Raw genomic sequence first — 23,067 nt, forward strand, 5'->3', positions numbered from 1 at the left:
TAGAAAACATGTAAAAGCAACAGGGGAAAACTGTGTGCCTGCCACTAATTGTGTGCCTGCCTGCGCACCACAAAAGAGTGTCCCCACAACAGACCATTTCCTTACCCCCACAAAATTGATCATGCAAGGGTCAAAGGGTGGTTTTCATGGATCTCTCCTTCCCCAAGTAGTACCCTGTGCACTCAAAAATATGTCCCTGAGGGTTACGAAAATCACACACACCCCTTGTGCAATCAGCTTTGTGGACCTAAGGAAGTGGTCTGCTAAGGGGATGCTTCTTCATGGCATGCAGGTGCCATGAAGTTAATGGGGATGTCAGCCAGTGTATTTTTAAAAGCAGCTTAAAGTTGCAACACTGACCTACAAGAGCCCTGTGCTCACCACAGGCCGACATATCAGGAAGCAGCAGAAAAGGGAAAGGCACACAGTGTTCCTCCTAAGTCAAGAATGGTGAGAGGTGGAATGTCCTGGTGCTGACTCTGCTCCTGATCATGGTGTCACATGCTTTAGGGCTTGAGCTACAGGCCTTGACTACACATGTTGCAGAATCAGGTGGGAATGAAGAGGTAGATCCTGAGGAACCAGAACAAAATGGACCCCTTCAGGCTGCAGCTGGGGATCACATTTTCTGTAATGCTTCCTCCATTAGCAAATTTGCCACACAGGTATATCTGGGCATACAACTGGCAATGGTATTAGGAACACAGGAAGCTGTCTTATACCGAGTCAGAGTGTTGGTCTATCTTGCTCAATATTGTCTCCACTGACTAGCAGCTTCTCCAAGGTTTCAGGAGCAGTCTTTCCCAACCCTACCTGGAGATGCTGGGGACTGACCCTGGGACTGTCTGCATGCAAAGCTGATGCTCTACCAATGAGTTATGGCCCCACGCCTATTAAGGTCCTTTCTTTAGATTAAATATTTGAACAATGTATTATTAAATCTATGAAAATGGAGCATTGGTCACTTACCGTGAAGGCTTCTTCTGGTTGCTGCAGTCAAGGCATCTCATTGGGTTATCCTCATCACGTGCTCCTGGGCAGGACTATGTAAATTCTAATAAAAAAGCCTTTCGAGCCCAACGGGGATAACCCCACCCCAGTTCTTATAGGCCGAGCTAATAAAGAGAAGGTACATATAACCATATATAACAGAATAACTGAATACAACACAGGGAACAGAGACAGCCCATTTGACTAAAAATAGTTTGTAGGGACAAGGTGCTTCATTCCAACCTATCCCCACAATAAGTTCCCTTGGAGTAGAGCAAGAAAAAAAATATATATATACATACATGGAATTGGGTAGGCTGAGATGCCTTGACTGCAGAAACCAGAAGAAGCCTTCATGGTAAGTGACCAATGCTCCGTTCTCGGTTGCTGCAATCAAGGCATCTCATTGGGACATACCCAAGCAGTACGTCTCTGGGAGGGATCCCACAAGTTGCTCTACTCCTGGGGAAGTACTCCTTGGAGAACCCGCCTCCCAAAGGCTGCCTGAGTGGAGGCATATAACTCCAGTTTATAATGTTTTATAAAGGTGGAGGGGTTCTTCCAAACTGCCACCTTACATATTTCCTGGACGAGGGCATTGGCAGTGAAGGCAGCTGAAGTAGCAGTCGATCTGGTGGAATGAGCCAATATGTGCTCAGGTGGGTGCACTTTCTGTGTCTTATACGTCAGAGAGATGCAAGCTCTGATCCACCTTGCAATTGTCCTTGAAGATACTGCTTCTCCCATAGATGCTGGTAAATATGATACGAAGAGCGAATCCGTCTTACGAAAATCAGCGGATCGTGCAATGTATTGCTTTAGGCAGCGTCGTACATCCAGTTTATGCCACAACTTTTCTTGAGGGTGCGTCGGATGTGGGCAGAATGATGGTAGGTATACATCCTGTGCCATATGGAAATCGGAGAGCACTTTTGGTTGGCTGAACGGGTCCGGTATCAGATGAACAGCATCCTGTGATATTATACAGTAAGATTTATGAACTGACAGTGACCTTAATTCCGAAACACGCCTTGCGATGTCACGGCCACCAGGAAAGCCAACTTCATGGACAATAACCTCAGAGGAATTGAACTGATAGATTCAAACGGTGTGTGTTGCAGTGCTTTCAGTACAAGGTTCAAATTCCAAGTAAGGAATCGGTGGGTAACTGGAGGGGATAATAAGGTTGCCCCCCCTTAAGAATCACTTTAGCAAAGGATGAGATATTGAAATCTTTGACGATTCCCCGGTCAGAGAGGCCGCCTGTCGTCTCAACGTGTTCGGTCTTAGACCCTTGTCAAGGCTGTCCTGTAAAAATTGCAGAAGATGGTTTAGGGTGGCTTGACCCTTGGAGATATGATGTTGGCACGACCATCGGAGAAATGTCCTCCATGTGTATTGGTACACCTGATTTGTAGAAGAATGACGAGAGGCCAGGATGGTAGCGGCCACCTTCTCCATCACCCCCTGTCTGTTCAGCAGCCGCCGCTCAGTCTCCATGCGGCTAGCTGAAACCAGGCTGGGTTCGGGTGTTGTACAGGACCCTGAAGTAGAAGGTCTGGGATGACTGGTAGATGCCACGGCTTGCCCATGCTTAGAGAGACCAGTTTGACAAACCACAGCCTTCTTGGCCAGTAAGGAGCCACTAGAATGATCTCTGCTTTTTGTTCCTTTATTCATCTTAACACGTGCATTAACAAAGGTATTGGAGGAAAAGCATACAGCACACCTCTTGGCCACTGGCAGGACAGTGCATCCGTCCCTACCGCCATCCGGCAATGGAACCTGGTGATGTACTTGGATAGCTTCACATTGAGAGGTGTCGCAAACAGGTCCACGATAGGACGTTCCCACCTGTGTGCCAGTTGTTCGAACACTTGGAGGTTCAACGCCTATTCTCCTGGAAGGAGATCCTCTCTGCTGAGCCAATCCGTGATTGAATTCAGGTCTCCTTTCACATGGTGGGCTGCGATTGACTTCAGGTGACATTCTGCCCAAGACATCAGGACTGACTCCTGATACAGGGACCTGGATCTCGTGCCCCCTTGACTGTTGACATGCGTTTTTGCCGTGGTATTGTCCGTCTTTATTAAGACATCCCGGCCTGTCACTTGAGGGAGGAGGTTCAGCAAAGCTAGTCTGATGACTCTCAGTTCCAGCCAGTTTACTGAATGTGCCTGTTCTTCCGGGCTCCACTTCCCTTGAACAGAGAATTGAAGACAGTGAGCTCCCCAACCTCTGTTGCTGGCGTCCGCTGTTATGATAGTCCCTGGGAATTCTAAGAAACTCTTCCCTCGGGACAGATTTTGGGAGGAGCTCCACCAACAAAGTGACATCCTGACTTTGGAGGGCATATGAACCATTATGTTCCGTTTTCTCGATATGAATGACTGGAACGACAGAAGGAACCACTGCAGTTCTTTGAGGTGGAACCTCGCCCAAGGTACTGCCTCCAACGTGGAGACAATTAGCCCCAAAAGTCTTGCCAGGGATAGTATGGGGGTCTCCCATGCATGGAAGGCCAATTGCGTTTCCGAGACCAGGGTTCAAATCCTGTCCATTGGTAGAAAAAGCCGATCTTGCAATGTATCTATAAGCACCCTTAGATGCAGAATCCTGTGAGAGGGCGTCAGGTGGCTTTTCTTTCTGTTTATTAGGAAACTGTGCTGTTCCAGAGTGGCCAGTGTCACCGCTAGGTCGGATGTTGCTGCTTCTGGTGAGCTTGATTTCACGAGAAGATCGTCCAGGTAAGCAAAAACGTGGACCCCTCATAGTCGCAGGTGAGCCATGACTGGTGCCAGGACCTTGGTGAAGACCCTGGGGCTGAGGACAGGCCGAATGGTAGCGCCTTGTACTGAAAATCAATCCCCGCATACTTGAAGCATAGAAAACGTCTGCTTTTTGGATGGATAGGGATGTGGAGGTATGCCTCTTTTAAGTTGATAGAAGAGAGCAGGTCTCTGTGTTGAAGAGATTTCGTGATTGACCAGAGAGATTCCATCCGGAACTTCTGAGTCTTCACGTGCTTGTTTAGATGTTTCAAGTCTAGCACTGCTCTCTTTGACCCGTCTTTTTTGGGGACGGTGAACAAAATAGATAAACTCTCCTCCGTTCTTAACCGGACGGCACCTTTTCCACTGCCCCTATTTCCAGAAGATGTTGAATAGCTGATTTTACGTCTGCATGTTTGGAAAAATAGCGAGACCGGGGTGCAGGAAGGAACCAGGAGCGAGGAAGGGAGTTCATTTCTATTCTGTAGCCTGACTCGATCAGCCTCAGGACCCAAGTGTCTGTTACCGTCTGTTTCCAGATGGGAAAAAACCGTGAAAGGCGTCCCCCCAGAGTGGGGTCCCCCATGTCAGTATTGTTGTTTTCCCTGCTGCTTGCCCTGGTTGAAGGCTTGCCAGTTAGTGGAGCTCCTGGAAGGAAATTGGTGAGACCATACAGCTCTTTGAGCTCTGAAATCTCTGTCCCGCCCCCTAAATGAGGGGCAAAAGGAACGAAAAGGCTGGAAGAGTCTCTTAAACGGAGGTTTGTCACCTTTTTTAGGGGCAGTTGGCATACTTTTCTCCTTTCTTTCTACTCCACCAGCACACCCTTAAGGGCGGAGTCCCCAAAAAGCTTGGAGCTGTCATAAGGAACAGCTGATAAGTTTGACTTTGAAGTGATGTCTACTTGCCACCCTTTCAGCCACAGGTGGCGTCTGCCCACTACTGCAGCCGCAGAAGCCCTGGATGAAAAACAGATTGAATCTAATGTAGTGTCCGCTACGAACATTTGAGCCCTCTGTTGTTTCACCAACTGTTGTCTGAGCTGAGCAGGGTCAGTTGGAGTTTTGTCAATCAAGTCGTTAAGCCATAATAGATTGGCTCTTGCTGCCATAGATGCTGCAGCAGAAGACTGTGTGGCCAATGAAGAGTTGTCGTGAACGAGCCTAAAAGCAAACTCTGCCTTCTTTTCTGACAGGTCCTTTAAAGACACTTCCCTGTCTCGTGGGATCAAGGATTCAGTGACCAGTTGTACGAATGGAGCATTGGTGGTGGTGGTCTTTAGCAGATCAGAAGTCTTTTGTTGAAAAGAGTAGAAACGAGTAGTCGCAGGTATAGGTTTTTTGTTAACAGCTGGCGTTGCCCATTCTATTTTTATTGCCTCTGTAAAGCAATCTGGCATGGGCAGCAATATATCACGAGGTTTAGCCTTCAGGAACACTAAATCTCCTTTAGGGTTCTGACTTGGTTCTGTGGATATTTTGGATTGAAGTCCAATAATAGTGAGGACTTTTGTCATGAGTGGGTTAAAATCCTCTGGTGTGAAGAGTCGCTGAGACACTTGAGAGTGTTCAAACTCCTCCGCCCCGGACCACTCTCTCTCCTCCTTGTCAGGACACGGAATCTGATCCGGATCCTGTCCGCCTCCCTCTAGACCCACCGGAACCTCGGTGATGTCATCAACTGGGTTTAAGACTTTACTATTTTGTCTGGGTCTTACCTCCTTAGAGGTAGGGTCCCCTGACTCCTCCCCTGAGAGCTCTGAAGAATGAATTGAAATAGCTTTTTTATGTGCTTTTTCTTTGATTTCTTTGATCCGCCATTACATGGGCTTCGGTAATCGCCCTTAACTCGGCTTGTGAGGGGGGAGGGTTTGCAACAGAGCGAATCACTCCCGCCTTAATTCTTGCCGATAGCAAGTCGAATGCTGCTTTTTCCTTTTGCTGCTCTTCAAAGAGCTCTGCCACCGAGCTGCGCATAAGGCGCTTCGGCAGGCTACCAATGCGCTCCCCCTCCGTAACTGCCAAGTTCTCGCTGCTCACAGGCGGAAACAAACTGGGGGCCTCTCGCTCTGCCCGCTCGGACGGTTGGCTGGCCGCCGAGGAAAGAACAGGAAGGATCGGGGAGCCGTTAATTGCCTTTAGGCAGAGAAGCGGGGGAGGAGAACCAGACGCCCTTGTGTTCCTCGGGAACCGCAATTTGGCCCGTCCTGCTGGCACAAATAAGTTTAAAACTCTCCCTGGTTGCTCCATACACTGAAGGACCAGGAAAGGGAACAGGAGGGAAGGGTCGGGTACAACAGAGGAAAACAGAATGTAAGGAAGTTATAGTAATAATTTTTTTTTAAAAAAAATCAAAAAACAATAGGAAAGTTGACCGGAATGGAAGGAAAGGACAGTAAGGGACACAGAAATACGAGATTTGAACAATCTTACGAAGAGACGAGACAACAGCCTGCCAGAAGCAACGCAGCAACTATAAGAACTGGGACGGGGTTATCCCCGTCGGGCTCTAAAGGCTTTTCTATTAGAATTTACATAGTCCTGCCCAGGAGCATGTAACGAGGATAACCCAATGAGATGCCTTGATTGCAGCAACCGAGAAGCAGATGCTCGATCACTGAGTTATGGCCCCATCCCTATTTAAGGTCCTTTTTAAAGATTTAGGTTTAATATTTATATCCTGCTTTCACTTTTCAAAGGATAAAGCTTAGTGCAGCTAAGAAAAAATGTTTGAAAAGCTCAAGAGTGCAAAACATTAACAAAATTGACTACTGACAACCATGCAGCTTGTCAACAGTTCTACTTACATGTCAGGATGGGAGGTGGCCTTTGGCCTTTCAAAGGGACCAGGAGTGGAAATGCCGACTGAGTCTCTACCAGGATGTAATCCTCATAGTCTGCTAAGTGTTCAGGAATAAACTGGACTGTGTAGTGGCAACTCATGCCTGGAGCAACAAGTCCTCCTTCGCCTGGAAATATTCCTAGAAAAGTCGCACAGATTTATTATTAAAAGATGCTCCATGCAGACAGAAAGGCTGCAGCAGATTTTGCCCTGGGAACTGTAAGGCAATATTTCTGCAGGGTAATTGGGGGAAGTATCCAGCAATCCCTCTTGAAAGATTAGATTGGATCTGTTTCATTTTGTGACTCCTAAGGATGTGAACAAGCTGCTTAGAGTATGGCCAACCACCTGTTCTTTGGATCCTTGCCCAACATGGCTGATTTTATCTTTCAGGGAGGTTATTGACTGTTGCCTAGTTGATATCATTAATACCTTTCTGAGGGAGGTCAGGATGCCACCTTGTTTGAAGGAGGCAATGGTTAGACCTCTTCTTAAGAAGCCTGCTCCGATCCCCTGGTGATGGATAATTATAGACCAGTCTCCAATCTCCCATGGTTGAGTAAGATGGTTGAGAGGGTGGTGGCTGACCAGCTCCAAGTGGTCTTGGAGCAAACTGATTATCTAAACCCATTTCAAATTGGCTTTAGGATGGGCTATGGTGTTGAGAAGGCCTTGATTGGCCAGATAGATGACCTTCGCCAGAGAAATGACAAAAGGAGTGTGACTCTGCTGGTTCTTTTGGTTCTCTCAGTGGCTTTCAATACCATCGACCATGGTATCCTTCTGGATCACCTGAGGGGGATCGGAGACACTGTTTTACAGTGGTTCTGTTCCTAGATCTCAGGTAGATTTCAGATGGTGGTGCTTGGTGACAGTTGCTCTTCCAAATGGGAGCTGTTATATGGAGTCCCTCAGGACTCCATTCCGTCACCAATGCTTTTTAACATCTACATGGTGCTTTCCAGATTACCTGCTAAAACTGTGGTAAAATGCTTTGGCTTGGCAGGATTGAATTGAAAACGATCCCCAGAATCGACAACAAAAAATACAGCTACTTTTTTGCAATGGACATACGACATTATAGCACTAAACGGCAGCAATAAAATCTGAATCAAGGCATCCGAAATGTGAACGGCACCCTGCTGACAGCGTAGGGACTGTGGTGTCACAACACAGGAAGTACGGAAGCACACTTAGCAGATACGTTGTAGGGGTTAATCTGGAAAGGGCCCATGAAACCACTGGATGAGGTCATCTGGGGATCTGGTGCTAGGTGCTATCAATATGTGGATGACAAATCTATTTCTCCTTGTTATCAATATCAGGAAAAACATTAGCCCCTTCAAGGCCTGCCTACAGGCAGTAATGGGCTGAATGAGCCCATAAACTGAAGCTGAATCCAAGCAAGATGGAGGTGCTATTGTTGGGAGTCACAATCTGCAAGATGGGATAGAACTTCCTGTTCCGAACAAGGTTACACTTCCCCAGAAAGAACAGGTTTGCAGCTTGAGTGCTCTTGGACCCAGGTCTCACCCTGGTGCTTCAGGCTGAGGCCAGGAGCGTTTTTTTTTTAACCAGATGCACTTGATTCAAAAACTCCACCCATTCCTTGAGGAGAATGACCTGAAAACATGGTTACACTAGCTAGTAACCTCCAGGTTGAACTACTGCAATGCACTCTATGTAGGTTACCTTTGAACGTAGTTCAGGAACTTCAGTTAGTCAAAAATGTGGCAGCCAGATTGGTTTCTGGGGTATCCTAGAGTGACCACTTGATGCCTGTTTTTAAACAGTTGCACTGGCTGCCGATATGTTTCCAGGCCTTTTAAGCCCTGAATGGCTTAGGTCCGGGTTACCTGAGAGAGTGCCTTTCTCTACAAGATCCCCTTTGGGTGCCACCAGTTCATCTGGTGGTGACCTGGGATCAAGCCTTCTCAGCTATCACCCCTAGGTTGTAGAACGCACTCCCGTTGGATATAAGAGGATTATCTTCCTTTGAGGCCTTCAGGAGAGCCTTAAAGGCCAATCTTTTTAGTCTGGCTTTTAATGATACCTAGTTTTAATTTTAATGAGTTTTATTCGGGTTTATATGTTTTGTTTTTATTTTAATTATTTTATTGTGTTTTTTTATTTTAATGTAAACCATCCTGAGCCACTTTAGGAAGGGCAGTATATAAACTGAATGAATAAATAAATAACTGCTTGTTTGTTTATACAGGGCCACCAGTGTGCACCGCGCACATGTTCAAAAGTGACTGCCCCAAGGAGTGTCCAATCTAATATTCAACACAAAGGAGACAACAGAGGGAGGGGAGGAAAGGAGATGGTGGCAGGGTCAACAGGAGAAGAACATGCATTTGTTTCACTTACATGTTCTTAGGCATGGTTAAGTCACATAATCTGTAGGAATCTCAAATTTGCACAATTTCAGTTAAGACAGTAGGAGGTTCATCTTAGCTGAACTAAGATGAATGGATCAATACTTCTAATATATGTCAACATATAGCAATCAGTCAGATCCTGGCCATGAGCAAGAACTGTCCACTGAAGCCTAGATCTCCCAGTGGTGATAAACCACTTGGGACTGCAGATGGGGGCTTGCATGACTGAATATGTCTCCACATAGTAAACAGGTACGTCAGGGAGGAAGCTAAGATAGATAATTCCTCCCTGTAATGTAGAGGTGTTTGTGGTTTGTTTGTTTTTAAATAACTATGGAATGTTTTCTATGGTGAATTATCATCCTGTCATGTGAGCCCTCACCAGAACTCTGAAATGGTACAGCCCAGACACAAAGTCTACCATGAACTAGGTTGGCATTTTACAAAAGGTTCTCTAGGAGAAGAGGAGATGCAACCAGACACCACTCAATGCACATTGCTCAAAGGGCAGTCGCTGATGCCTCAGAAGGGAACCACACAGAGCAGGGGTTTGTCAGACTTGAGTCCCCAAATGTTGTTGGACTACACTGAGTCAAACCATTGGTTCATCTTGTCCAGTATTGTCCACTCTGATTGGCAGCAGCTCTCCAGTCTCAGGCAAAGATGTTTCCCATCACTGGGTCCCTGATCCTTTTAACTGGAAATATTGAGGACTGCAGCATGCAAAGCATGTGCTTTTCGACCGAGTGATGGGCCTTTCCCTGTCCAAATGACAGCCAAATTATGTTAATGAAGGAATGAAAATACAGCAGTCAACAGTGGCCCTCCAGTCTTGGCTCGTGTTATGCTTGCAAGGCTCAGGACAAGCAGCTTTCTCTTGCTTCAAAGGCAAGTACTTACCCATCTGGAGGCATTTCAAAAACCCACTTTGGGTGGATTTTGATGTACAAATAATTTTACATCACTGACCTAAGCAAGAACTTACCCAACCCAATGCTGAAGGCTGATGTAGCAGGAGGAATTATTCTGACACACTGAGATGTTGAAGTCATGTTCTGTAACTCTACCGTCATCTACCGAGAAAGAGAGAGAGACGTCATAAAACAAAATACACAGACAACATCTATAAGAGAGTTTAGGCCTTTGAAAACAACAAATGTATTATCCTACATGATCTGCTTCTAAAAGTGGGGGGTGGGGGAGAGTGAGCATTATTCAGCAAACAATGAATAATTGTTTTTTCATAACATTTTATTAAATATTTTATAGATCTGCCAAAGCAGGAACTATTGCTGAGGCTGAAATCTTCAAGAGTGAACAAAAGAGACTTCCAAACTTCCTGAGGCAAAGGAATGTCAAAAAGAAAAATGGGAAAGATGCGAGTCGGAGGGCTCTTCTTTTATAGCAGTAGAAGGCAGGACCTACAAAGCTTCTGTGCAATTTACAAGTGCAATCTTACTGTACAGATGCTCCTGCAGGCTTCCAAACACCTTCCTACCATGATTTTACCCTCTGTACACTTGTTGAGCAGGGACTTCATGCAATTTTGCTGCACCACCTGCTAGCAAAATTGCATGAAGAAGAACCTGTCCAAGAAGAACTCACCCTCTACTTTTGTGGAAACTGGGAAAGGGACAGGTTCTTCTCAGAATGCAAGAGTTGGCCAGCAGGTGGAGCTGTGAAAACTGCACAAGGTACCTGCTCATGTGAGCTGGGAAGGAGCATAGAAACCTGCAGCAACATCCGTGTGGCAGGATCACACTTAGAATTTGTGGGAAAGCTTTGCAGATCCCACATTTTATTGCCACCTGGAGAAGCCCAGAGGGACTTACTTTTCTTCACAACAGAAATCCTCTGCAAGGCAAGAAGCTCTTACCTCATAAACTTGGCCAACTTCATAATAAGAAAACAAAACAGCCGGTGGGTTCGCTAGAAAGATAGGAACGGACTGGGAATTGCTGAAATGAAATGAAGAAAGAATTATAAAAATGCAAAGCACTTACAGCAGCGGAAGGCAACCTCTGGCATTCCAGCTGTTGATGAACTGAACACAATAAACCACAGTTGTAGTTCAACAACTTACAGCATCAGCCATTAATATGCTGAGGAAACTTCTGTGAGAGACACAGGACTGCATGGCTCTTGATGGGTGGCTACCACACCAAGGATGTTATGAACGCCTCAAATGAAAGAGGTTGTTAAGGTAAGTCCTGCTGGATCAGATCAAAGGTCCATCAAAGCCAGCATCCTACTTCCCACAGTAGCCAGCAGATAGTCAGCTGTGGCTGGGAAACCCACAAGAAGGAAATGGAAGTGATAGAAGCCCTCCTCCCCCACTGTTGCCTGCCCTGCAACTGGCATTCAAAGGTACAATGGTAAAGAGGTTCCATACAGCCATTATGACTAACAGCCACTGACAGACATTCTCTATGAATGTATCTAATTCCTCTTAAGACCCATCTAAGCAAGCCTAAGCCTATGGTGGATATAAATTATGTATTGCATGAAGCAGTACTTTTGCCTACCTTTAATCTACTGCCAATCAATGGGCATTATGAGGATAATACTGGCTTACCTGATGGGAACATTATAAGAAGTGAGGCTGTGAGTGTGATCATTTGAACGCTCAAAAGAGGTATACAAATGCAAAAGGATCTCAAGAATTGCTGCCACCAATATGAACCTACCTGACCCCTGAGATCTTCTAGAGTACTGCTGCAGAAGTACAGCAGGTGAGCGCAAGGGACAGGGCTTTTCTGCTGTGACACCGAGATGTTGGAATGCCCTGCCACAGGAAGTGCAGCTGGCTCTATTACTGCTCCCTCCTGGCAGACAGCCAAGGCTTACCTTTTCCAGAGGACATTTTAAAGCATGGCTTTCAAACATGGCTAGATGCAATTCTGCATTTCGTCATGATTTTAACCTGACACAGTGGCAGCTCAAGGATTCTGTACTCCTGAGGCAGGGCATGAAATGTGGTCCCCACCCCCTTGCATGCAACTTCCTCTTCCCCTCTCTCTTTTAGAGAGGGGCCAGGAGAGCATCTTGCTGCCTTGCTGGTGCCCCAATAATCTGCTGCCTGCAGTGACTGCCTCACCTTGCCTCATGGAAGGGCCACCCCTGCCCTAATAATGAGGCTATTCTCACAAGCAGCCACGCCTGGGCTTGGTTGCCCATGAGAACCACTGGGATCCATATGGATCCCAGTGTTGCTGGGAACCCAGCATCCAAGTCCAGCTCTTAGCTGAGGTTAAGGGCATGGCTGCTGGGATCCTGTGCTAATGTGGGCTACTTGCAGTGCACATTGACAGAGACGAGTGCCTAGAGTGTCCCCTGGGGGTATCCCCCAGTGCTTGGCACACTGTGGCATACTTGGAGGCCCAGATAACAAGTCCCGGCCTCAGAGAAATTGGCCCTGCTCCGCACTGCACGGAGTAGCATGGATTATGTGTGAGCACACACTGAACTCCCACCAAGCAAAGTAAGATCGTCTTGGGGGGTGGGGGGAGACAAGGCTTGCAAAGCCTTCCCCCTGCCCACCTGCCTGGTAGGTCATGGAATGACCCCGCTGAATGCTGTTCTAATCTTTGTATGTTTTATTTGCCATCCTGAATATTTTCACAGAAGAGTGGGAAAACAATACTGAAATTAATATCTACTTTTATATTCTGTCTTAGAAATAATTGTGCGGGTACCTTTCCACCACGATCTTTTTCCTTCCTGCTACCAATCGCTCTACCTTCTTTTGAGGCAAAAGGAGGGACCTGCTTCCACGTTGTGTGTTAGGTGGGAAAAAACGAGGGTTTTTCAGGAAGTTGTGGCGCTCCTCAAGTTTCTGGAGGTACGCACGGTCTTTTACTCTCTCAGCTTTGGTCATGTCATTCATCCAAGCTGGTTTTCGTGGAGGCTTAGATTTCTTCTAACAGATATGGAGTTATGAGAAACCCACTTGCAGTTACAGATTTATGAGAAACTCATTTACAATCATTGAGTCTAATCAAGCTGGTTTTTAAATTCTCAGAACACTTGCAATCATGACAAATATTTGGAATCTTTCTTTTCAGAGGAGAATTGTGGCATCCGTTTGTTAGAAAACTGGGTATTTCCACTTTTGCCTTAGAAAGAATACCCTATAAAACTGATTTCTAGCACTCATAAATGTGAAGAAAAACATGAAATAGGGATATTGTTTCTGGTAAACGCTGCAAGCCTATGCACGCTTACTTGGGAGGAAGCCCCACAGAATCCAGCAGGATTTACACCTCTGAGTAAATATGCACAGGATCAGGCTTCACAGCTCTTAAACTAGCATGGGTTGGGTGGGGGTGAGGTTCTAATGTCTAATGATTTTTTAAAATCTCTAGTTGTGCCCTGTTTACAGAGCTCCTTCCAAGAAGATTTGGTGCCTCCTTTATTGTATTTAGGCTTCAGGCAAAGACTGTTCTGTTTATCCAGGCTAATGTTTACTGTTGTTCTCCTGTGTGGATTATTAGGATCTGTTGTTCTTAGACTGCTTCTTTCATCACTAGCTGACATCTTAACTAAATCGTTCAAAGGAAGTCCCATTGAAATTAATAGGACAACTTAATCATGACTAACTTCTCTTATTAGTAACAATTAGACTTCTGTCGAGTAATTCAGTCAAGAAGTCCATCACTGTTTTTATTCTTTGAGATGGTTTGATTCATTAGCCATTTTGGACATATCCGGAATGGACAGGAAAAATGAATTATAAATTTCTAAAATAAATACACAGATCAGTCTGCAATTTTATGGCATGTTGATGGTGGTGCTTTCCTGCTGTTCTATGCCTTTATTTTTTACTAGGTTTTCCCCCCTGTGCTTTTAATGATTTGTTGTTAACCATTCTGAATGCCAAACGTGGGAGAAAGAATACAAATTTTCACACACACACACACACACACACACACACACACACACACACACAAACACACACACACACAGATACAGCTTCCCAGTGTCCTACATTCCACTATACACTTATCAGGGACTAGAGTCTTTAATATGCAGCTTTTTAAAACACACAGACACCTGATTCATTTATACAAATTATTCATACAATCGATAGCATGCGAATTATGTTTCCCCCTATAATATATTCCAGTCACAGAACATGTTCTAGTTACAGAATCGCAGTTTTTCAGTGCAGAGTTCCAGACCCCACACTCACTGGCTATATACCTTTCCTATAATGGGTGTGGATCTGTTGAGCCTAATTAATATGTTAGCAGCAGATGTGACAGAAACTCTTCTGATCTCTGCAGTTCAGAACACCAAGGTATTTGCCCAGTTTCCCATTCGCCCAGTAGTGACCTTTTGGGCCCAGACCATAAATTTATAGCAAGCGAAAAGGAAGAAGTATCACTTTCTTTCTCTTGGTAGGCCAAGAGAAAGTGGGAGGAGGACCTGTTCACTACACAGCAATGATGTTCTGCAGGATAGGCAGAGAGGCACAGTGGCTGGAGCTAGGAAGAATTTAAAAGTAGCAAGACAATGAAACACAGACAGATACCTTATAGAATGGTTTCCTAGTCTGATTTGGAATCCCGGGAGCTGAAGACTCCAGTGTTAAAGAAGATAAAGATACTTCTGGTAGATTTTCTAGTATTTTCGTAATGTGCACACTTTCTTTAAATTTAGGAGCAGATATGTTTTCAGCAACATGCTGTTTAAAACTAAGTATCTCCTGTAAGTAGCCAGGTTCTGACACGTCTGCAATTAAAAGGAGGGGAAATGGTAGCACTGAAAAGGCAGCAGTGGTTATTCTAGGATTTGATAAATACTGTTTCTAAATCTCATTGATCTTGTCACTCAATCTCTTTTAACTCAATAAGGAATGGTTCAGACATGTAAAATCTTCAGCATGCGATAGGCCCTATCTGTCCCTGGAACACATTTGTATGGAAACTGAAATGAGTGGCCAAAGCTGTCCACTGATACTGATGTAGCTTTCCAATTTCTACACACACAGCAATATATCTGAAGATGCATGATGCAGTGATCTTACTGAAGCTAAGTAGTCTGATCAGCTTCTCGATGGAAGACTGTCTGGGAAACCAATCTATGCCACCTTGAGTCTCATGGATAATGGAAAGATGGGATATAAATGGAAATAATATTAATATTTTAGCCACTGCAGTCACGGGAATTGCTTCCAGATTTCCTGTGGTCACTTCTTATGTTCTTCATATGAACATGAAGTCTAACTTGGCTAATATGCCACTTTGTGAACTTCTTCAGAAATCTTAGCCAACACTAATGAAGCATGTGTGCTGCATTCCATATTAAACTAGCAGGGTGGGGGAGGTTATTTTTGCCCATCTCCACTCTGTGCCACCTGAAAATATGCCCCTAAGGTCTGCACAACCCTCAGGGACATATTTTCAGGTAGCACAGAGCACTTCAGAGGGAAGGGGAGGTCAACAAAAATCACTCCCCCCGCCCATACTGCTTTAGTCTGGAATGCAGCACACGTCTCTCCTTTGCTGCACACATGTTTTATTGCCCATAACATTTATGTTTGTTACTTCTGAGTGCTCCTTTTAATAAGAAAAACAAGGTATGCTTGACTAACAAGCAGAAGGCTGCCAGTTCGAATCCCCGCTGGTATGTTTCCCAGACTATAGGAAACATCTATATTGGGCAGCAGCGATATAGGAAGATGCTGAAAGGCATCATCTCATACTTCATGGGAGGAGGCAATGGTAAACCCCTCTTGTATTCTACCAAAGAAAACCACAAGGCTCTGTGGTTGCCAGGAGTCAAAGTTGACTTGATGGCACACTTTACCTTTACACTAGCAAGATGATTTACTCCCCTCCTTCCACAGCAAAGCCTCATCATTTTGAGGGCCATGTACTGAAAAGAACAAAGTTATCTACATGCTGTACTTTCCTCCTCTTCAGCACTGAAGCATACATTTGCCCTATTTCTATAGGTTTATATTTTTAATCTCCGGTGCACTTCCAGCAAAGTTACATCACTTTATGTTACAGAAGGGCAGATTACTGCTCACTGGGTGGTCTTGGCCAAGTAATTACTGTATTTGCCCAAATACAAGATGATTTCAAATTTAAGACAACCTTATAAAAAACAGAGGTTAAATACAGGTTACACCTGTATTAACCCAAGAGGAAGAGGACTCAATTGAAGATAACCCCCACCCCCCCAATTTCTAAGAGCAAAGGACTTGGAAAATATCTAGTCTTGAATCCAGGAAAACACAGAATGCTCTTATCTATGTGACAGTCTTAAACTGGTATAAGTCTAAAATTACTGGTATATGTCATTCCCCCTTCTCAAGGAAAACAGAAAACTGTAGTTCTATGAAAGGATTTTTGGGAATTGTCATCAACCTCACCAAACTTCCCAGGATTCTTTGGGCAACAGGTCAAACTATCATAAAACTAATACAGGTTCATATGCCATTTCTGACCTATTTCACAGGGCCATCAAGAGGTCAGGATGGAGCCGCCTCTGTGCTCTTGGAGGAAGAAGCATAATTAATTACCATAATGTCCTATACATTCCTTTCATTTTAACTTTTTGATTCCTGAGGCATATTAGTATCTCTTTAAAATTTACCTTTAGGTGCTCGGGTAATGACATCTGCATCGGTGATATAATCTTCTGGACAGATTAAGTTATGCTTTTTAAGAAGTTCGTCATCCACACACCATCTGAAGGAAGACTTCACTGCAACATTCACATTTAAAGACAAATAGTGTTTAAAGAGAAGTGTGCATTGTTGCTCATTTCTACACACAGCAGCAAAAGGCAGTGACTAAACTGACATCCAGACAAGCAGTGTTCCCTGTAACAGGGATTCCCAAATCCCTTCAACTACAGCTCCCAGAATCCTCAGCCAAAGGCCACTGCAGCTAGGACTGCTGGGAGTTGTAGTCAACAATATCTGGGAAGAATCTCTGCTACAGGGAACACTGCAGACAAGCACAGCACTGGTACAGCAGCTGGCTGGCATCCAGAATAACGCTGGCTCGTACTACAGGGGATGGGTGATTTCTACTGATCTCCCTGGCCCACTGTACCAGTGCTGTGCTTGTCTGGATGTCGGCCAGTATTTTTGAAGGAGACTTAGGGCCGATAGATGAAACAACAGAAATCCATGACAGGGTACGCAAGTTTTCCCAAAGAGATAAAAAGTAGTTGTGAGAAGGAGACAATTTTAATTGGGGAAAGCAACATGGATGGAGTTAATTCCTCCTCCCGCAGTACTAGAGTCTTGATCCGAACTGTTGCGGGGGGGGGGGGGGGGGCTTTTTTTCCTTTTGGTACAGATGATTCTAACATGGATCTGCATTGTCTTGTCTTAGGCCCTAAGGCTGATGATTTGACCCAAAGGGAAATGATCACCTTAACCATGGTTTAGATGTGGGGGGGACAACCTTGGCTCTCCAGATGTTGTTGAGCTACAACTCCCAACATCCACAGCCACAACAAATTCTGTCTGAGAATGATGGGAGTTGTAGTTCAGCAATATCTGGAGAGCCAAGGTTGTCTACCTCTGGTTTAGATGGTAATGAATGAGCCTGTCCTGCCACAGGTTCACATACCCCCCCCCTTCCTTCTTTACACATTCAAGGCACTGAAGCCAGACACTGAGACCACCTGGAAATCCCACCCACTCTATACTACTACTACTCTTCACTCTCCCAACTCCCCACTTCTAAGATTTCACCCAGCATCATCCACATACTGAAGCTCACCTTTGCAGCCATAAGGGCTAGAAACTTGCTTTTAAAAACACCAGAGGATGAAAACTGATATTCTCAGAATGTTGAATTCTGCATCCAGTACCACATGTAAGGGAACTTGGGTCAAATCATACCGAGCCATACATACCATCCCACTGTAAGAAAGATTATCTTGTGGCAGTCTGGGTGGGGGGATCTAAGGGCTGAGTGGGAGATATTGGTTTTGGGACCAGCAATAAATTAGTGGGTTCCAAGACTCACTGAAGAAGCATGAGGGCATGCACTGGGAATCACAGCAGTAGTCAGCAAGTTGTCATCGCTGTGAAAATAGGATGATGGAAGACCTCCATTAAAGCCTGATCAGTCACCGGGATGACGGTGTTGAACGGGGAGAAGACGGGCAAAGCTGATGGAATTGCAGGGGAGAGTTCTAGTCCCACACAGCACAATCTCTGGCAAATTTGTAATGAGCCACTTAAACTGCACTCAAGTATGCATCCAGACATTCCAGGTTTCACATTCTGAAAAAGACATGCATGGGTCATAAGAATGACCCAAGTCATTTTCAAAATGTGTAATTTTGAGTAACTGATTTATTTGCAAGAGGATTCTCTCTTCAGAGAATCCAACAGGATACAATCCAGAGCTTACTGAAATCAGTTAGCTCTCTCCCTCTTCGGTCTACATTCTCTAGCACAAAATGGGTGATGTCAGTTTTTGCTTTCCTCACCTGGTGGCAATGCAATTTGACGGTATTCCTCTGGAACTTCTGCTTTATATAAGTTCAAGACCCTTTCCTCTTCTGCTGTGGCACGTGCCCTTGCCTGAATGATGTGTCTTTCTAGCATCTCTGCTTCTTTCAGCCGGTTGTTATATTCTGAGTGGACCTAATATACCAATTGGTGAAAAGAAATCAGTCAATGCATTTTTATTACTGTATTTGCCTGAAGCCAAGATTGGTTTCCCCCCAAAGTTTTTGATATTATAAACTGAGGGTAATCTTAAATTCAGTCTTCATCCTTTGGGGTAAATATAGGTATAACCTATATTTTTTTAAGGGGGTCATCTTAAATTCAGAATCATTTTCTATTTGGGTAAATACAGTACCTTCAGTCACTTATTGGCTGGATGGAGGCAACAGGCAGATAAACCTGTTTTGTCATTCATTTTGTAGAATTCTAAAATGCTTGCACAAGTATGCATCTAAGGAAGTCAAATCAAAATCAACCGTGTAGAAAAAAGGAGGACTGGGGTGAGGGGAGGGCGGTTGCACGGTATATCACAGAGGCTTATTAAATGATGCGAGAGTGGAAAGAGTGAGCAGAGAGACACTGTTCTCTCAGAACACTAATACTCAGGTACTTTCCCATTACAATAATCAGCAGCATACATGCAAACCAAACAAAAGGAGCTCCTCATAGGGTCTGTCACTAAGTCCACCACTGTCAGGATTCTAATGTTTTAGGCCAGCTCCTAGATCCAAATAAAATTTGTCAAAGCCTGGTGTAATGACATTTGCCCACTATTTTTCCTTCTTTCTCCTTCTGTTGTTTCCCTGTTGTGTATTTTTGATTGCAAGCTCCTTGAGAGCAGGGGCCTGCTTGTACATAGCAACTCTGTAGTGCCATGGTCCACAATGGAATTTTGCATGAACCACAATTAGATTTTTTGCTAGGTCAAGTCACAGCACTCAGTTAGCTCATCAGTTCTTCTTTATATGGTACTGAATTTAGCGTTTACCTTTTGCAACTCTTCCACAAACTTCTCGTGATGGGCATTATTTCCCCCGCGGGACTTGATCATATTTTCTACTGTATCTGCTCCTATAACCTCTGCAGTATACAAATTCTTAAAGACTTTTGTCAACAAATGAGAAATGTCCTATAAAGAAAGAAATTTTAGGGACAAGATGAGAATATACCAAGAGGATTCAAGCATGAGAGGGGTGGTACATATATATAAATGCAACTAAATAAAAGCTGAAATCACTAAAAGCCATCTCATCAAAGCATCAACAAAAGTGAACTTGAGTCAGGAGAACTAACATTAAACCTGAACCATATCGCAATGTGTATCGTAATTATCCATCTCTTGGAACAACTAGATTATAGCAATTTAGTTATAAACTGAGATTCAGTTAAAAGCATATACTTCCAGTGTAATGGAAGTAAAACATTGCTGGGCAGAATGAAGAATTTCTCCAAGCAGGAAAAAGGGCAGGCTGGGACCCATGCATTCAAGTTCTTCTGTATATTCACTTGCTTCTCTGATTTTCCATTCTGGCTACAGCCGCTCATGCTGCACTCAGAGCTGAAAGGGTACCTAAGTTTTAGGAATGGCTTTCTGCGGGGCACAGTATGTTTGAGCATTTTGGAATCTCGAAGGTTTAAGGGGATGCTAGCCTCTTTGAATCCTATCCAAAGCACCTGCACAGAACAGTGGTTAGTTTGTGATACCACAAGGTTTGGGTTTGTCATTCACTGACCCAAAAGCACCGGAAGTCCTTAACTCCAGGTTTTTGATGGCTGGCTGTGAAAGACAGAAGCAGTAGTGCAAGAAAACAATTCTTTACAGACTATTTTCTTCTTTGCTGGCTCGCAAAGGGCTCTTGTGAGACCTGTCAAGGGCACAGCAACCCTGCCAGAAAATCTTGAGAACCTCACCTATGGGTCTGGGACATAGGAAGCAGCCATCTACCAAGTCAGACCCTTGGTCCATCTAGCTCAGTATTGTCTGCACAGACTAGAAGTGGCTTCTGCAAGGTTGCAGACAGGAGTCTCTCTCAGCCCTATCTTGGAGATGCTGCCAGGGAGGGAACTTGGAGCCTTCTGCATGCAAGCATGTAGGTGCTCTTCCTATAGCGTCCCCATCCCCTAAGGGGAATATCTTACAGTGCTCACATGTAATTTCCCATTCAAATATTAACCAGGGCAGGCCCCTGATTAGCAAAGGTGACAATCCATGCTTCCTATGACAAGACCAGCTCTCCTCCCACATCTTGAGCACCCTCCAACATTTCAAATACAAAAATATGGACACGCTCTTGCTCTCATCTCTGGCTCCCTAAAACACATCTACCTGTGCTCCCTTGCTGAACGGCCTCCTAGACACCTGTGTGATCCATCAAATCCCTTCTCAAAACACACCTTATAATGGTCTTAGACCCCACATCCCACTGTACCCAAACCTAAGTACATATATCTGAATTTTTTTTTAAATCATATTCTTCCCCTGCTTATCATTTAGCAGGCAAGATGCCATGAAATACCAGTTGCAGGGGAGCAGCAGCAGGAGAGAGGGTATGCCTCAGCTCTTGCCTGTGGGCTTCTCAGGTGGGCTACTATGTGAAACAGAATGCTGGACTAGATAGGCCTTCGGCCTGATCCAGCCAGGCTGTTCTTATGTTTATCCTTGCCTCCCATTTTTCGTCTTGACCTCTGTTGTCTCCCTTTTGTCGAAGCTCCCAGGGTAGGGACCTGCCCTTTTACTCACTGTAAATCAACACACACATCGATAGCGCTATATAAATAACAATAAACTTGGAGCATCCCTATTCTCACATCAATAATCACTGTCTTAGCACACCACCCCCTCCACTATTGTACACTGCTGAAGGCAGTCTGTGTGCTCCAAACTGTATTCATTTAGTGCATTTACTCTGCAGCAGCCTGTCCTGCACTGCCTTCCCAAACACGGAGTGCTGGAAGGCAGACCAAACAGTTTATTTCCTGATTTGTTTCCTGACCCCGCTGACCCCTCCCCCTTTCCTGGCAACTTAAAAATGTTTAATAGGCTGCTTCATTCCCTGTGGATCCAGCTGTCCTTATTCCAAAACAGTTGCAATTCAAAAGACATTTGGCAACATTAATATCTGAATAGACAGTTATGGGGGGCAGGATTGGGGAATGGTCAGGAAGCAGTAACAATGTTTTTGGGTGTTCATCCCCACCCAGCCCCCGCGGCATATGCTCATAGAGTCAAGATGCATAAGAGGTGCCCCACAGCCAAATTGCAGAAGTCCAATGGGTGGCCTGGGAAAGGCACTCTACACATGCTCAGAGAACCAGGGAAGAGATTGTTGGGACTAGAACTGGGGAGGGAGGGTGTAGCTCAGGGTAAAGCATTTGCTTTGCATGCAGAAAGTCCCAAGTCCAGTCTCTGGTAGCATCTCCAGGTCGGGCTGGGAAAGACCCCTGCCTGCAACCTTGGAGAGCTGCTGCCAGCCAGGGTAGACAATCCTGAGCGAGGTGGGCCAAGGCTCTGACTCAAAAAAAACCCTACGAGGGTTCAAATCCCGCTCAGTCCCGCTTGGGGCTCATCACCTCTCTCCATCTAGCCTACCTCGCAGGGTTGTTGTGATAAGGGGCCAGGCAGGGCCACCAGCCTGAGCTCTGGAGAGCAAGGCTGGGGTTAAAATATAATTCTCCTGCGGCCAGTCGTATAGAATAGACAGAGGTGGCAGAGGCTGGAGAGCATGATGGAAACAAGGGCAGAGCCGCTGGGGGCGGGCCCGAGCTGCAGCGGGCAGGGCGGGCTATGGGGAGGGGGGGAGGGGGGACAGTTCGGCGGCCTTTCCTTCACCTGCGCTAGCTCCGAGGTGGGCCTGTGCCTGTACATGGAGGGCTCGGGGCTCTGACGGGCCATGATGCCCACGGCTTTCCCCTCGCTCGGCAGCATCTCTGCGGCGGCGGCCTCAAGCTCCCCGTTGCTAAGGGCCGCCGCCGCCGCTGACTCCGGAGCCTTAGCAACGGCCACTTCCGGCCGACTCCTCCTCCCTCCTCCTGGTGGGCGGGACGTCATCAGGCACTGCTTCACCCGCAGCTTGCGGCGCAGCCCTGTGACCGGCTGCTAAGTGAGCTGAGCTGAGCTTGCTGCTGCCCCTGCTTTTCGTTTTATGGTTGTGTGTGGATGCTTTCAAGCAGCTAGACGTTCTCAGACGTGGGCCCCCAGATGTTTAACTACAACTCCCATCGTCCCCCGCCACAATGGCCTTTGGTGGCTAAGGATGATGGGAGTTGTAGTCCAACCACTTCTGGTGCACAAGTTTGAGGATGTAGTTGGACTAGAACATAGGAAGCACAGGAAGATAGGAAGCTGCCATATACTGAGTCAGACCATTGGTGTATCTAGCTTAGCAGCTTCTCCAAGATTGCAAGCAGGAATTTCTCTCAGCCCTATCTTGGATATGCTGCCAGGGAAGGAACTTGGAGCCTAGATGCTCTTCCCAGAGCGGCTCCATCCTCTGAGGGGAATATCTTACAGTCCTCACATTTCTAGTCTCCCATTCATATGCAACCAGGGTGGATCCTGCTTAGCTATGGGGACAAGTCATGCTTGCTACTACAAGAC

The 23,067-nt window shown here is 45.5% G+C and overlaps 1 protein-coding gene across 3 annotated transcripts in view; it reads right to left on the reverse strand.

Moving 5' to 3' along the window:
• Window positions 1–22,441, reverse strand: part of DLEC1 (DLEC1 cilia and flagella associated protein) — an 82,811-nt gene extending 60,370 nt beyond the window's left edge. For 2 of the 3 annotated variants that reach the window (XR_008309617.1, XM_053260282.1), the window contains exons 1-9: window positions 22,300–22,441; window positions 19,459–19,599; window positions 18,449–18,605; window positions 16,589–16,699; window positions 14,517–14,716; window positions 12,679–12,902; window positions 10,860–10,941; window positions 9,969–10,056; window positions 6,568–6,741 (exon numbers count right to left, since the gene is read on the reverse strand). Coding sequence is in view for 2 of the 3 variants with exons in the window: in XM_053260282.1 (XP_053116257.1) it covers window positions 6,568–6,741; window positions 9,969–10,056; window positions 10,860–10,941; window positions 12,679–12,902; window positions 14,517–14,716; window positions 16,589–16,699; window positions 18,449–18,605; window positions 19,459–19,599; window positions 22,300–22,395 (1,273 nt within the window). In the remaining variant the exon portion in view is untranslated. The remainder of the gene's footprint in view (window positions 1–6,567; window positions 6,742–9,968; window positions 10,057–10,859; window positions 10,942–12,678; window positions 12,903–14,516; window positions 14,717–16,588; window positions 16,700–18,448; window positions 18,606–19,458; window positions 19,600–22,299) is intronic. The other variant, XM_053260283.1, reaches the window with a different exon arrangement.
• Window positions 22,442–23,067: the final 626 nt, after the last annotated feature.

This window comes from Hemicordylus capensis, chromosome 6, assembly GCF_027244095.1.
Source record: "Hemicordylus capensis ecotype Gifberg chromosome 6, rHemCap1.1.pri, whole genome shotgun sequence".
NCBI lineage: Eukaryota > Metazoa > Chordata > Lepidosauria > Squamata > Cordylidae > Hemicordylus > Hemicordylus capensis.